Source organism: Hordeum vulgare, chromosome 3H (assembly GCF_904849725.1).
Source record: "Hordeum vulgare subsp. vulgare chromosome 3H, MorexV3_pseudomolecules_assembly, whole genome shotgun sequence".
In the NCBI taxonomy this organism is placed as follows: Eukaryota; Viridiplantae; Streptophyta; class Magnoliopsida; order Poales; family Poaceae; genus Hordeum; species Hordeum vulgare.
The window spans coordinates 592,712,776-592,729,269 of record NC_058520.1 but is presented as its reverse complement, the minus strand read 5'-3'; the positions used below and the strand labels follow the sequence as shown (position 1 = coordinate 592,729,269).

The window sequence follows — 16,494 nt, the reverse complement described above, 5'->3', positions numbered from 1 at the left end:
ATCACAGACGGGTGGAGCCGGCTCGATTGCGGCGGCGTTCAATTCTTTCGGGAGGCGACGGTGTTGGTCGAGGAGGAGAAGGAGCGGATCATGAGAGGAGAAGTTGTAGTAAGAAAACCGTTTACGAAGGGGTGTGGGTGGTATCGATCGAAAGATATATTATATTCGTTTACGGGGCAGAGGATTATAACGTACATCAAACAAACGCGTGCAATATCTTCCGATTACACCGTAAACAAGTCATAGAGATTTTCTTTTTCCGAAACAAACAGCAACTTAGTTGATGTCCGATAGATCTCCTCGTCTCATCGTGCGTGATTACGCTATCACTAGAGGATCATTTTCTTACTACTAGACAAGCTTGGGCACTGCATATTTCTGATTGCAACTCCATCTAATATCTTTGTCCATAAAAAGAAACTCTAAAATCTCCGCACTCACACAAAAGTAGCTCTCTCGATCTAGTTGCTACACAAATGCAGACCGCATAAAAACTTTTTTTTTTGGAAAAGAAGGATAACCCCTCACCTCTGCGTGAGCATGATGCATGTAGACATACATATTAAGCCAAATATCCAAAAATATCGGAGGATCAGTACAAGCTCAATCTGAGCTAAAATAAAAGCAAACAAAAAGTTAAAGAGCCACAACCACAGAAATAGGACGAGATGACTAATCACCTAATTTATTATGGAGAAGTCTTTAAATCTGTCGGATGATTACTCGACGGGCGTTAGCCACCTCCAACTATTGCCACGCGTTGTGGTGGCCCCTTGCACCGCTCCTCCCCTCCTCATCCTTATCCCCACATATGAAGGATGCGCTCAGCCGTATGTGTTGACCCCAGCCCCCGTGCATCTCCTAGATCTTGCCCATTCCTCCTTTGATCAATGCCCTTTCTCTCTTCCCCCTGTCCCATCTAATTCCCTGACGAATCAAGGCAGCAACCAAGCGCAACCGGCCTTGTTGCGTCGGCGTTTTTGCGTGTCAAAAGTTTTGATCCACCTCCCGTGAAAAAGACAAATTTCCATCGATTTAGTTGGAAGTGGGTCAAATTTGATCTGCAGCTACCTCATAGTTTGCTCTTTAATTTTTCCAAAAATCATTTCTAGATACATAAGTATCTTTTTAATCAGAAATACATGGTGTGGTGGCGAGGCGTCGAGGTTTGGATGGTGGGCATGGGCCCCAACTCCAGAGTACGTAAACTGGCATGCCAGCCGCGTGGTCACCGCGTCACTGTTGCGTTGCCACGCGTTCTAGGCAGCCTAGGCATGTCTCATGGGTTGGACACTCCCTCGGTAGGTGTTAGAAAGAAGAATACAATATAAGAATCTCACGAGAAGACTGAAGTAAGCTCAAACATGAATTAGCAACCAAGTGTTTGATTAGAGGTGGGGGAAATGCAGATGGCCAATGTGCCTGAATTTTGGCCGAGGATGATCATTCACTAAGGAGACTATCTTGGCAAATATTTAGCTCAAATGGAGGAGCCTAGGTGACACTTGCTTTGCGAAAGTACCACAGTGGGCAGAAATATGGATGTTCATGCTGGGCTCAGATGCATGAATTGATTGAGTTAAAATTTGGTGGATGATGTTCATTTAGGCATAGGAAAGCACTCAAAAATCTGATACCATTTGGACATGCCAAAGTGACACTTCCTTCACAATTCTCTTCTATGGACAGAAACTTTGGAAAATTATTGAGAGGAATTGGCAAAATGAAATGAGCCCAAAAAGTTTGAGGGCAATAGGAGGGGTCTATATAGCACTTGCTTTGCAATGTGCCAATGTGGACAAAAAATAGAAATTGAAGCTCGGCTCACATAGATAATTGGATTGAGCTGCAATTTGGATGAGGATGATAATCTGGGCATATGAAGTAACTGTACCAATTTCATATCATTTGGATAAATAAAAAGGGTACTTCCTTTACAATGCTCTCAGCTAAACAGAAAATTGGGAATATGTTGAGGAAAATTGGCTACGTTAAAATCAAATAAAATTTGGTGTAGGGAGGTTATATGTGCAGGGTCATTGTAATGCCCCAAGTATAGAACCTACCCTTTTTGGACCTACTTCATGTGGGACCACCTTGTCAGAGATTAAGATGTTAAATTGATACCGTGATTTCATGTGTTTTCCTTCTATTTCCTTCTCATGCATGCATGCATAGCATATCATTGCATGCCCTTACCTTGAACTGTTGCACTATGATTTCTTGTGGTGTTAGTAATAAATGTAGGTGGTGATCTTGTGGTTAGCTACCTTGTGATTTCATGTGTGATGTCATGTGATGATGGTGTGTGGAGTGTAGGAGTGGTTGCTTGGGAATTTCAAAGCTCATTGCAATTTCAAACCCTTTTCCTCTCCTATTCTCTCATGTTCAAAATTCCATCTTCACAAGAGCTGTTTTAAAATGTCTTGTATTTAGAGGTTATTGTGGGGATGATGATGTGATGATGTGGAGTTTTTATTTTGGTCTTGAGGGTGTTTATAAATCACAAAACAGTATAATTAGTTGTTGTTTTGTATTTATTTAAATGCCCCATAAAATTCCTTTTGCATTTTATTTTAAAAGCTTAGGAATTTTTAGGCCCAGGGACATTTTTGTTTTGATTTTATAATCAGCATTAGTCCTGAGGGTTTTCTTTTCTTTCTCTATTTTTTTACCTAATTAGAAATAAATCTCGAGGGCTGTTTTCTATTTTCTTCTCTGGTGGGCTCCCTCCCACTCAGAGAAGCCCAGTGTCTCCTCCCAGGCCCATACCCCTTCGTTGTAGCAGCCCACGCGAGACACCTCTTCTTCCTCCCGACGTCATGCACGTACGAACGCAGCTCCACCTCCCGATCGCCTCCCCTTGATCCTGTGGCTCCAACGTCTTCCCCGAGGTGATATAAGGTGGAGGGAACCCTCCTCCTCCCCTAGGGTTCCCTCTCCTTCTCCCCAGCGCCGCCACCTCCCTCCTTTCTCCTCTTTCTTCTCTGGTAAGTCTCCTGTAGACAGTAGCAGAGAGAAGCAGAGGAGCTCCGCCGCGTCTACGCCGTCCTCCCATCGTCTCTGGCGTCGGTGGCCATGTCCACGGGCTCGGGGAGGCTCCCCGCGACCCATTCCCACCAGCGTTGAGGACGAGGGGCGACCACAACGACGGCCAGGAGCGCGCCATCGCCTCGGCCCCGGAGTTCTCGTCGTCTTCCTCTACTTCGTCGGCAGCAGCGGACCACCGGCGTCTTCCTCCCCTGCGGCTACTCCTTCGAGCCGGTGGTTTCTTCCTTTCCTTCCCGAGGTGAGGCATCTCTCCTCCCTCCTTCCTCCTCGCTAGGATCGGCCGGTAGATTGTCGGAGCCTCTGTGTTATATAGGTAGTTTGGTCAGGACGTGGTGGTGTTCGGTTTTGCATGCGCACGTTCGCAGGGGTGCAAGAGAGGGGCTTCCTCCCCCCTTGAAGCCTGTGGTTTTTCCTCCTTTGTAGCGTGGTAGTGGTTGCTCAGCAGAGAACGCCGACGTTCTTCCCTGTCGCTGTGCTCCTCTGTCGAAGCAGCATCAGCTTCGGTATGTTTGTGTGCTTGTCGGTTCCCTGTAGGTGCGGGTTGCAGGAGAGTAGAGGTAGCAGGGGCTTCCTCCCCCTCGTAGCGCCATCCCAATCGGTAGGTTGCCCTCGGATGGCAACAGAGGCAGCAACGGTTCGCTCCGGCGTCTCTCTGTCGCTGGCGCCTGTCAGCTACCATGGTCGCGGCTGTCTGCAGCAGTAGTTACCTTGATCGCGACCCTCCTCTGTCAGTAGCCTATCTGCAGTAGTGGTCGGAACCTTGGGCGTGTTATCAGCAGGTCGTGGGTTCGATCCCAGGGAGAAGTCCTCCCATTTTTTTGTTGTTCTCGTCGGCACAGTAGAAGCAGCACATGGCACCTTAACCTGGTTGGGCTCCCCTCACTCTCGAGCAAACTAGTGCAGCGCTGTGGTAGTGTAGGCGAGTTTGCGCCAGAGGCACAGGGGTTCGATCCCTGGTGTGCCCCCTTTTTTTTGTTTTTCCCTTTTAACTCTGTTTTATTTATTTTTTCTGCTGATGTGCTCTTTTGCTCTGGTTCTTGTTTTGTGCCCTAAACATGAGATGACAGATGGCATTATATCACTTTGTTCCTCTGCTGCTATAGTAGGCTAGATGCATGGGTATGTGTATGCTCTTGTGAGAAGTGTTATGAGTGTGTGTATGTGGTCTTGCTAGATTATGTTGATGGTGTGATTGCAAATAGGCATGGGTGCATAGGGGTTGTAAGTGAAGTTGATAGTGTAGGCATGGAGATGTGTTTGTGTGAGTGCACACCACTTGGGGTTCCTACTAAAGTTGCTTGAGAGGTGATGCTTCCAAGTTACTTGCTTAGTAGTTATCCCCCTCATGTTGTTCTTGGTTTTAGGAGTTGATGTTGTGGTGAATGATGTGGAATATATGTGTGTGTGTGGAACTTCCCCACCTTTGCATAATTTATGCACCTTCACATGTCTATATGTGAGAGGGCATGGTGTTTGTGTGTGGGGATAGTTGGTAGATGTGCTTGTGATGTTGATGTGCATGACACAAACATGGGGTTCAAACCCCCATGTCACTTTGTCATTGTGCACATGAACCCTACCTTTGTAGTTGTTGTCTTAGAAGGGTACTTTATGTAGTTGCATATTCAGATTTGTTGCAAGTTTGATCTTTGATTCCATGGAATAGGTGGAGCCCAAGGGCATGAGCTTTTGTGTGATAGTAGTAGGGGTTTTGCTTTACACCATAGTGGTGTTAATTACCTCTTGGTGTTAGGTGTGTGCAAACTATGCCTAGACAAAGTGGGCATGTGGCTGAAAAATTCCAGTTTAGTGAAATCTGAAATTTCACCAAGTCTGGGATTCTGGAAACATTCCCCCCTATAGATGAGGATGTGCTGGTCATTCTGTTGAGAACTAGCCCTAGTTCAGTGCTAGGATTTTGTACCTGGTATGTTTGTGAAGCTTCCTGTCAATTTTCAAATCATTTGGTGTCCAGTAGGTTGTGTTTTGATTGCTGTCAAAAAGCTTCAGAACAGTGACAACAACTCAGGTGCAGGAATTTTCACTAAGTCCCTGAGATCTGATGGTTTTGGGAAAGTTTGTGGCCTTGTATCTTCTAGAGTTTAATTCCTTTTGCTGTGATTCTTGCTGGTGCTTGTAGTGTTCTTGGTTGGAAACAGCCACATATATTATTTGTCATGTTTGAAGACCTGTAGCTATGTTGCATGCAGCTCCCAAATAGCTAAGATGCAGATTATGGCAGATTATGTAGTTTTGTCATTTTGGTCAATGTGTGTGCTTAGTTGATGTTGTGGTGTTCTTCCTTGCTCCAATCCATTCATGTTGGGTTGTTATAGGTCTTGGCAACCTGGGAATACCAGATTTGTGCCAATTGTGACTGTGGTTTTGAATCTTCCACGTAGAGCTTCATATCTTGTTTCGTTGATTCCCGTTGATCCGTAGCTCCGTTTGCAATGTTCTTTATATGGTTTTGCACCATTTTCACGAGACGCATCTGTTCATGTCATTCCCATGCATGTAAAAATAGCTTAGTGCACAGTTCTGTCCAGAAACTTGCAGTAGTTTATTTTGCTTGTGCTAGTGATAGAAATAGTGGTGCATGCTCAACTTTCATCTCATGCATCATGTGATTGTTGCATCTTGTGGTGCTGCTGTTCATTGGCTGTTATTCTTATGTTGGGTAGCACCGGGATCGGAGAACGAATACGTGGAGTCAGGAGAGTACGTGCAGGACGAACCAGAACCATTCCAAGTTGAGGATATCACAAGCAAGATGATATGACCTTGATTCCATCTTTAGACTTGTTATGTTAGTTTCATTTCCATGTCATATTGATTGCTGCCTACCACTGAAATTAAATTGCCTCTTCATATGCCATGAGCCCAAACACCGTACTCCTTCCTAGCAAACTTGTATGGCTAAGTAGGCTTGCTCAGCTACTAATGTTAGCATTGCTAGTTGAGGTGTTTAAAACTCATGTGATGACATGAGCTTGATATCATTTTATTTAATTCTGTTATTTAATTAATGCACCTATATACTTGGTAAATGACGGGAGGCCTAGCCTTTTGCTGGGTGCATTGTTCCGTTATTGCCGCCTTAGTTACCGGTTACAGGTGTTTGATTCCATAATGATCGCTCCTAACACGTTCGGGGTTGTTATGGGGACCCCGTCGATAAATCGCGTAGTGCTAAGGCTTGTCCGGCAGGACCCAACATTGGTATTATTTGCTAATCACCTAATAATCTGCATAGGGAATAGCTACCCCGAGGAATTTAATCAACAACCCAGGCCAGTGCTCCTCATGAGTGTTGGTCCAACCACCTAGCAGTCGGCAAGACCACCCCGGGGAAACTTGAGGTTTGGTCCTTGTCCACTTTGCATAGACGGTGTTGTCCTGAGGCTGAGATACGCGGCTCTTATCGGGTCGTCGACACACCGGGAGGTCCTGCTAGCCTTGCCTTACCTAAGCGGTATATCTTGCGTATAGGAATCCCAGTGAAGCTTTGGTTTTCCCCAGAGTTGAGGTTTTCCTCTAAGGAATCCGACGAGATCACGAGATTCATGGTAGAGGATGCCTTTGCGGCCTGTGTTCGTTTGTGATGGACTAGTTGGAGCACCCCTGCAGGGTTTAATCTTTCGGAAAGCCGTGCCCGCGGTTATGTGGCAACTTGGAATATTTTGTTAACATCCGGTATTAGAGAACGTAAACATAAACAAATAAAAATGCCAACTGTGTGCGTAACCGTGACTGTCCCTTCGAATATCTCTCTTCGATCGGGAACACGGTGGGGTTATGAATGCCGTAGGTAGGTGTTCAGGATCACTTAGTGATCAAGTAAATCCGATCGTTAGTGTAGACCACCTTTACTTCTACTTTGCGTAAGTTAGCCACTTAATCAAGCATAGGTTGCTGCAGCCGGATACACTTTACCCTTACCTTACCCAATAACATGACTAGTTCTGGCACCAAGGTCTTAGATTGCTGAGTCCCCGTGGCTCACGGATTCCTCCGAAACTCCCAGCAGGTACAGGTACCCCAGAGGCAGATGATCCCAACGGCACCCAGCTGGCGTGGCAGTACGACGAGGAGACATACCGCCTCTACGTGAACTATCCAGAGGACTGAGCCGTGGTCGTGATCGTGGGCCTGCAGCAGGGTAGCATAGCATTTTCCATGTTTTGTAGTCCGTAGCGGAACTACCTTGATTGTATTTGTGTTGTACTCTGAGTTTTTAATAAGAAGACAGTTGAATCCCGAATTGTCTACTTTTATTATTATTTGTGCTATGTTACTTGCTTGCGAAACGCTTAGATGCGCTTCTTTTCAATTCGGGGGCCTCGACCCGCAGATCAGAAAGGACCGCATCTTGGTCGTTACAGTCATGTCCTGGTAAATTTTCAAAAATTATAAAGAAATATAAAATATAGTTGCTTCACAAATTGAAAATATTAGTTGAAACAAAGATTGGATTGTGAGCTCAAATTAATGAATTTATTGAGCTGCAATTTGGTGGAGGATAGTCATTCGGGAAGAGGAAGGCACAATAAAAATTTGGTACCATTTAGCATGCCAAAGTGATACTTCCTTCACAATGCTCTTCTTTAGACAGAAACTTGGGAAAATTATTGAGAGAAATTGACTAAATGAAATAAGCTCAAATTTGGTGGAGGCAAGTTATATAGGTAGAAACATGCCCTGGTAAACTTTCAGAAATAATTAAGCAATATAAAATATAGTTGGGTTACAAACTGAAAATATGACGAGAATAAAAGATTGGATGATGAGCTTACATGGTTTGCTGGATAAATCTCAAATTTTGTATAGAGTGATTATTTGAGTATGTGAAACATTTGGAAAATCCTCACATAATTTAGATAATCCTAGCCAGTACTTTCTTCACAAAAATTCTCTCTGGATAGAAACTTTGGAAATTTACTGATGAAGATTTACTACGAAAATGGAGCTGAATATTGGCATGTGGCAATGATTTGAATGTGGATGAGAGCCAAAAAAGCTTGAGGGAAATAGGAGGGGTCTAGATAGCACTTGCTGCAATGTGCCAATCTGGACAAAAGATAGAAATTGATACTGGGCTCACATAGATGATTGAATTGAGCTATAATTTGGAGAAGGATGATAATTTGGGCATATGAAGGCACTCTAAAATTTTCATACCATTTGGATAAAAAAATGATATTTCCTTCACAATGTTGTCCACTGAACAGAAAATTAGGGTAAATATTGAGGGAAATTGGATAAATTAAATGAGCTAAAATTTGGTGGTGGAGGTTCTATGGGCACGGTCATATCCTAGTAAATTTTCAGCAATTATAAAAGCAATATAAAATATAGATGCTTCACAGACTGAAAATATTATCAGAAACAAAGATTGGATTGTGAGCTCACATGGAATGTTTATATATGTTTAACATTTTCTAATAAATGATTAACATCTTTTCATATATTCTCAATAAAAACACCTTTTCATACATACGTTTTGATGTCTATATTTGGTTTTACACATTGTACATTTTTTGTATACATATAAAAAGGAGGTGGCCTTAGGTACCAATGCATCCATGTTCACAACCTCATGATCATTTATATTGGTCGTAATTAGGTATAAATAAGGTCGTTGACAATTGTTGTCTGCTTTATGACCATTTGGTGTGAGGCAATTTCAGGGTTTGAGCCCTTCCTATCGAAATGGCCGTGGATTTACGACCAATTCAACTGGGGTCATTAAGAGAACTTCACAAGTTGACATATTTATTGTAGTGGGCGGCAACAGTGCATCTACCCGGAGGACGACCGGACACAGCAGCCGGGACACACCAGGACAACTAGGCCCGGTCGAGCCCCGGGGCTCGTAAAGTCCCCGGCGCCATGCTGCTGCACGTAGCCCGCCACCGCCGCTACCCTCATGCAGCCCAAAAGCTCAGCCGGGCATGGAAAATCCCGTGAAGCTCCCATCGCCATGCTGTAGCACTGCGGCGTCAACGCTGTCATCCCCGCCGTAGGCCAACCGGAGGCAACAAGACAGGCCCGACGTGACCCAGATCAGGTCCTAGGGCCTAGATCTGGGCTTGTAGGGTCGGAGCGCCACCACTGCTGCCCAGTCACCAACGTCAACACCACGCCACCAAGGCCACCCATGCTGTTTTTTCAATTGAGGAGCTTGATGGTGGCTGCGTTCGCTATGGTTTCTATGATCTTTCTGTTTTTTTCTCTTTGTTTCTTCAACGGTTTTTTGCCTGAGGCCAGGGCTGGCGGCCGACGGAGCACCCGTCGCGAGATCCACTCCATGGCTCGACCTCTCTCTCTCTGATGAGTGATGAGTGATGACTGACTCTATCCGTCTGCAAACGCGGTAGAAATAATCGTCGAGAGCAGAGGCTGTCACGTGCACGCACAGAGACGCTGCCCTGTGGTCCTTCACTCGACATGGTCCCAGGGACAGCTTGGACGAAGTTGAGGTCTGAGGGATATCAGAGAAGTGGATCAACATGTCTAAATAACAGGAAAGTGGATGACATCGGCCTCTCGCCTTATCTTAGTTAAAGCAATTTCCAGCTCTACACAAAGAGAAAGATGATAGAGATTGTAAGCTGGAGAAAATGCAAGGAAAACCAGTGAGAAAGAAATGCAAACAAAAGGTGACGAAAATTCAGATGATCTCACGAACTGAGTACTGACGAAACTCGACTCTCCAATAGAGGGAAGAAAGGAGGGAAACGATCGACCGATCACATTCCGGGTACACACAATCGCACAGACAGAGCATGCACCTGATCAAGGGGATAGAAACAACTCATCACTTCACATGAAAAATGAATGTGGTACTTAATCTGAATTTCTGGCTGGTACTCCCTCTCATTCCAAATATAATTTTTTTTAAAGATTTTACTACGGACTACATACAGAACAAAATGAATGAATCTGCACTCTAAAGTATTTCTATATACATGTATATATAGTCCATAGTGAAATCTCTAAATAGACTTATATTTAGGAATGGAGGGAGTAGTTTTTAAGTCTTTTTCTTTTTGCGGTGATGGTAGTAGTTTTTAACTCAGAAGCGGACAAAAGTAACCAACTTGCAGTGTTTCTACAGAGCCAGGAATTAGTAGCCCAGAACGAGTGACAATGTAGAAAAAGTACTATAAAAAAAAATATACTGCCTCTGTTTTGGTGTTGAACTGGGTTTCAGGTTTTCAGCTTCGGTTAGATTTCTGTTGAAACAACGTCATCGGATCTCGGCTGCACTCTCGGCCAGAGCTGGCTAATTATTGCAGTGGAATACTAGCAGAAACAAACGAACAAACATCTGTAGCTCAACGGCGACAAGAGGGAAATATACACACACACAAACAAAAGCAAGTTTGATGGGGGCAACGTAAGAAGATACTGTCATGATATCTGTCTACATGAACTTACTGAGTTGGTAATAAGCGGGTCTTCATGTGCATTACATCGCATGATTTGCATCATCGCAAGCAAGAAACATCTAATTTGCTCCATGTATAATTACGGTAGTCATTGAAGGGACACCGAATCATTATTTCATCCAGAAAACACTGCATCAGTTCAGGGCCAATAATCTCACAGATTACTAGATGATAGCGAAGGCACACGGTACTATGCAAGAGATATTCAAATTCCAGTTGTAATCCAATACAAAGATGTACTTAATACAGGCCTGTTTATTTCATCATGAAACCAATACGGAAAACTGAACCGGACATTATAGTTTACGAGTCTAGAACAAAACATTGAACTGCTCCAAATAAAGCGGAATGAGAGCAAGCAAACAGTACCAAGCAGTGCCTCATAAATAATGGTTCATCGAGGGCGAAACACACAGGGAAGGCGCCCTCAAACATAATTGTTCTTGAGTTGGCGGAAGTGTGAAGAGAATCCAAACCAAGGCAGACAGAATGAGGAGGTTCATCCGGATGCAGAGGGAGACAGGTCAAAGAGCAGAATACAGGAGGAGTTGTTGGAGGCACCCATGATTGAATCCATGTCGACGACACCTGTAATGCCATTCGGAAGAAACACACAAAGAAATGCTTCAGTTCAATGTCTCAGAAAGGAAGAAACCAGAGTTCATCAAAGTAGAGAGAAAAATGCACACGTATCAACAATTCAGTATTACTGTTGGGTTGTCCGTTACTAGTTTTGATCGGGTTACATGTAATATTGTAGCATGTATAAATAACAAGACTTGTGCTACGTATTTTTTGCAGCATAAGTAAGTAACCAAAGCGGGAAGTCACACTGGAATATTCTTGACACTTCAATAAGTGGTAACATTAGTTTCAGGGATCTGATTGAAGTACGTACACAGGCTAAAGAAATGATGAAACAATAGTTCGATCGGTGCTAGTAATTAATTGATGAAACAATAGTTCGGTGCTAGTAATTAGTCAAACCCTGAGAAAGGTATATAACCTTGTTGTCAAAGCAAAGGAACCGGAACGAACCTTTACTGCGTACTGAAGCGAAGGACGGGACGGTTGGGGTGGCCATCTGCTGCGGCCCTCACCGCAGCCTTCGCTTCATCCACCTCCTCCTGACTGCTAGCTCCCTCCATAACATCAACCTCGACTCGCTCCAGGGAAGGGAGGTGCCGCATGCCCAGATCAAAGCTTTCACGGGAGACCCACTTGGCTGGGAAGGCGAACCAAAGGACTTTAAGCCTTGGCGCAGCTCCTTGTGGAAACATAGACGGCACAGCACCTATACCAAAGAAGCGGCACTCTGTCGCACATGGGAATAACGCACCAGAGGAAAGAACGGGCGCTTCCACCTCATGTCCTTCCCAGTACACAGAATGATTCATTATCTTAAGATAAACAAGAGCAGGCAGAGTCCCAAGAAGCTGGATGGCCTCCGATCGCACTTCAAACACCGTTATGTCCAGATAGGAGAGGAGAGGAAGCGATGAAGGATTAATCCATGACGGCAATGTCTTGAACCAACTATCACTTGACGGGAAAGCCAATCTGCGGAGTTGTGGAGGAGCCACCCAATCTTCGCTCAGGCAATTGATGACTCCACGACGGACATATACATCTAGGCTGTCCAGTTTGTCCATATTACCAATGGATTCCTCCAAAGCTTTACCCAGGCTCTCATCCAAACCATCCAAGTCAAGCCGGAGCACCCTGAGCTTGGTCAGATGGCCCAATTCTTTCACAAAATCAAGGTCCACTTCAGATAACCCCAGGTCATCTAGCACTTCTAGGGAAGTCAGGTTACCTATTCCAGACAGCACCATACCATAATCAACATACAGGCACATTAGACGTCTTAGCTGAACAACACTCGATGGCAGTACTCTTATCTCAGTACCTCTTAAGTCCAGGGTAAGCAAAAACTGCAACTTCCCTATTTCCATGGGAAGGTCCTTAACATGAGTACCTTTTAGCCCCAAGTACCTCAAATGTAATAGTTTCCCCACATACCCAACATCTGAGACATGAGAACCTTCTAAATCCAACACGCGCAGAACTTCAAATCTTGAAATATCCAACACTTTCCCAACAACATTATCTGAGAAAACAGTAACAGATCTCACATGCTCCATCCTAGTGGTACCCACATCTATCTTGCTATTTTGAATGGACAATCTGCGAACCTTTATCTTTGAGTTACCCATTTTTCTTCTAGTGTCATCTAATATCGTGACAAAGTTCTCTTCACTTGACAATGAGCATATGAGGTCAAGCACCATGTCATGTACACGACAAGCATTTACCTTTTCATCATAACCTATGTCTATGGGCTGGATCATATTTCTATTTACTAGCTCATTGAAGTAGCTGTCACCGAGCTCATATAAGCTAATATCTTTCTTTTCACTATAAACAAAGCCTTCTGATATCCATCTCCATATCAGTCTATCTCTCCTAATCTCATGGTCTTCTGGGAAGATGCTTAAGTATAATAAGCATGGTTTCAGATAAGAAGGTAGATCATAATAGCTGAATAATAATATCTTCTTCATCTCTTCCACGCTTCGATCTTCTGTGAGTCCACGACCAATGGAATTGAGCAAAGCATACCATTGATCTTTTGTTTTTATTTGATGGTTACTAGCCAAAAGACTTGCTATAGTAATAATAGCTAACGGTATGCCCCCACATTTCTTCAAAATATCTTCGGTTACTTGCACCAATTCTTGGGGACACACTTTGTCATCAGAAAAAACTCGTTTACAGAAGAGCGTTCTTGATACATCATTGGAAAGAGGTTTCATTTTGTAAATATCATCCCTAGATGGGCAACATGCTTCTGAGACACTAATGACACGAGTTGTTGTGATTAGTCGGCTTCCGGGACTCTTCTTGGAGAAAGCACACTTGATTAATTTCCACACTTCTTTATCCCATATGTCATCAATTATGATGAGGTACCTATATGATTGAATTTTTCGAATTAGTTGAGAACTCAAATATTTTTTATATAAGTTGGCAATTCTAAGGATATGATATTTCTATGGCTACAAAATTCCATAATGTGAGACCAAAATTTGGTCAAAAATTGTGTGCAATTGTAGGTGTAGAAATGTGCAATTTCCCTGTTGCAAATTTCTAAAACTAAAGATGCACTTTTTTTGGGGAAAGTGTAACCATGAAGTTTTCATAGGGTATTGATTCAATGATTGAGATTATCGACATATAAGCAATAATTTCTTGGTCCCCTTAACATACTACTCTCTAATTATTACTAGAGGTTTATGTGAGTAACACGCGGAAGACTTACTACAAACCTCTAATTGATCAACAGTATGGTGTTACATATTTGGATGCATATTCACAATTATATATAAGGATTAGTTTATAGTTTTACTAAACAAGAAGCTATCAAACTGCCAGAACAAAAAAAACATACCTCTTTTCATGAAGGAATTCAATAAGCTCATCAATGAGATGAGTTTCTTCCCTTTCTACATTATAAATGCCTGTATACTTCACCTTGTCAAGTTCAAAGAGAATACTCTTCAAGATTTTCTTGATGTTAGGATTTTGCGATACTGACACAAAAGCACCACAATCAAAATTCAATTTGATCTTGTCATACGCTGCCCTGGCAAGAGTTGTCTTGCCTAACCCGCCAAATCCAACAATAGAGACCGTCTTCAATGGATGCTTCGACCAATCATCACCCCCAATCAACATGTTGATCAATTGGTCTCGTGTTTCTTCAATGCCAACAAGCTCTGTCACATCTGTATACAAGGCCACCATGCGAGGGTCAACACTAGTATTAGAACTAGTGTCCCGCGTCTCTTGCTCATACCTCTGACGCAGCTCGGCCAACTGCTTAGCTTGAACAACCACTTCTTCCAGAGCATCAGAGATCCGATGAAGATCCTTGCCATTCTTGAATAACTTTTTGACCTTCTTGACTATCTTCTTAACTCTGTTCTTTGGGTTGGCAGGCTCGCCGCCATCCTCCACGCGCACCATGAAGGCATCAACGATGTCCTCCATTTGGTAGGACAGCTCCTTGACTTTTCCTGCCCAGATCTTGACCCCCTCGTCAAGCTGGTCCGCCGGCACTTTGGCCACCTTGCTGAGGACGGCATGCATCAATTTCAGCTCTGTCACGAGAGACTCGATGCCCTTTCTCACTTTCTTCTCCATGGTGAGCTCACCCATGAGCAGCTCGCCGAGCTTGGGGAGGAGAGGGCCGATAGCCCCCATGGCAATCTCCATAGCTGGATCTCTCTCTCTCTCTCTCTCTCTACTTGGGCGATTGCGCTAGTGTGGGGAGGAAGAAGGCTGGTATCTGTGTGCTGTTCCTACCAAGGCCTCTCCTCGCAGTGTATTTGTTCCGGAGAAGATGAGCTGGGTTCAGATCAATGATTGTTTCTTCCGTGTTAAGGAAGAGATAAACGTTGTGAGCAGCACAGATGCTTTACCAACCGACCGTGCGGAGACGCGCCTCCACACTAGCACAGATGCGCTGAGGATTAAAGTTGAGCACGGTACCAGTGTAAAGCCATTCACACTGGCAAAGTCATGTAAAGTAGAGCACGACGGCCTTTCCCTTTCACTGCTCAATGCAACTGTGGCATCACGCGTTGCTGTCGGCAAGACTGCAGCTCGAATTAAACGGGTCACAGAGTCTAGCCCCCACTCAACCTATAAACAAAATAATTACACCTCAAAATACGGTAGTGTGGTGAGGAAGAAAGCTGGTGTACGTGTGGAAGCGGCCATTTGGCTCCCGAGCTTAGCTGCATCCGCGTCGACAAAAAAAAAATCAAAATAAATAGTAAAAAAATTAAAAAAATATGTGGTAGATAATTTGATGCGTGAGGTCCGCTTTAAATTTTAGCTTATTTAGACATCTGAGCAGTCCCTGGCTCATCTGCTTCCGGTCAGAAAAAAAATCAAAACAAATAGTAGAAAGGTTCAAAAGAATCTACTACCTCCGTTCCTAAATATAAGTCTTTTTAGAGGTTTTAATAGTAGATTACATACAGATGTATATAGACATATTTTAGAGTGTAGATTCAATCATTTTGCTTCGTATGTAGACCCCTAATGAAATCTCTTAAAAGACTTATATTTGGGAACGGAGGGAGTAAATTTTTTTTGTATGATAGATAATCTGATGCGTGAGTTATATTTTAGCGAAAAAAATAAATCGGAGTCTGTAAAAAAGGTTAGCTGTTCATGAACTATTTTGACCCGATTTGTCTTTTTTATCGAGAGTTGCTCAGATCTTCAAATAAGTTAAAATTTAAGGCGGACCTCACACATCAAATTATGTATCACAGAAAAAAATAGAATTTAAAAAAAATCTTTTTTTTTACTAGAAGCAGATGAGACCAGAAGCAGACTTGGATTTTCATGTCTTTGTGCTGTTCCTACCAAGGCCTCTCCTGGCAGTTTATTTGTTCTGGAGAAAATGAGATGTGTTCAGATCAATGATTGTTTGCTCGGTGTTAGGAAGAGATAAACGTTGTGAGCAACACAAAGGCTTTTAATTCGCCACCAATCGACCGGGCCGAGACATGTATGGTCTTGTCATGTGCAGTGCACCACAGGCTGGTGGCTGCTGGACCGACGCCGTGGGGCTAAGAGCATCCGGATCTTATAAATCCAACTTTTCAAACGCGCATGAGTATTTTAGATAATAAATTCTATATTTAAATACTTTATATTAAAAACCTCAAATACATAATATTATATACAACATAAGTCTAATACTAAGCCTTCAAACGCCCGCGCGTGAGTATTTCAGATAATAAATTCCACATTCGAATACCTTAAATTAAAAACCTCAAATACATAATATTACGTACAACATAAGTCTAAAACTAAACGAAGGTCATCCGGCTCCGCCGTGTTTATCTCCGACGGCTGGCTACGTCCCTCACAGTGTCGGTCCGGTCGCCGACGAGGTAGTGTAAGACAT

At 43.4% G+C, this 16,494-nt stretch overlaps 1 protein-coding gene across 1 annotated transcript; it reads right to left on the bottom strand.

The window, feature by feature from the left end:
* Positions 1 to 11,545: 11,545 nt before the first annotated feature.
* Positions 11,546 to 14,965, bottom strand: LOC123442154 (disease resistance protein RGA5-like). The gene is made up of 2 exons (XM_045118233.1): positions 13,957 to 14,965; positions 11,546 to 13,478 (listed from the first exon to the last, which is right to left on the bottom strand). The coding sequence occupies exons 1-2, from the start codon at positions 14,781 to 14,783 to the stop codon at positions 11,546 to 11,548; spliced, it is 2,760 nt and encodes a 919-aa protein (XP_044974168.1). The 5' UTR covers positions 14,784 to 14,965.
* Between the last annotated feature and the right edge of the window lie 1,529 nt (positions 14,966 to 16,494).

Excerpts from the sequence above, each read along its gene's own strand:
- LOC123442154 (XM_045118233.1), bottom strand. The coding sequence starts at position 14,783 with ATGGAGATTGCCATGGGGGCTATCGGCCCTCTCCTCCCCAAGCTCGGC. Across the intron at positions 13,479-13,956 it reads GAATTCCTTCATGAAAAGAG|GTACCTCATCATAATTGATG; the intron begins GTATGTTTTTTT and ends TCAATCATATAG.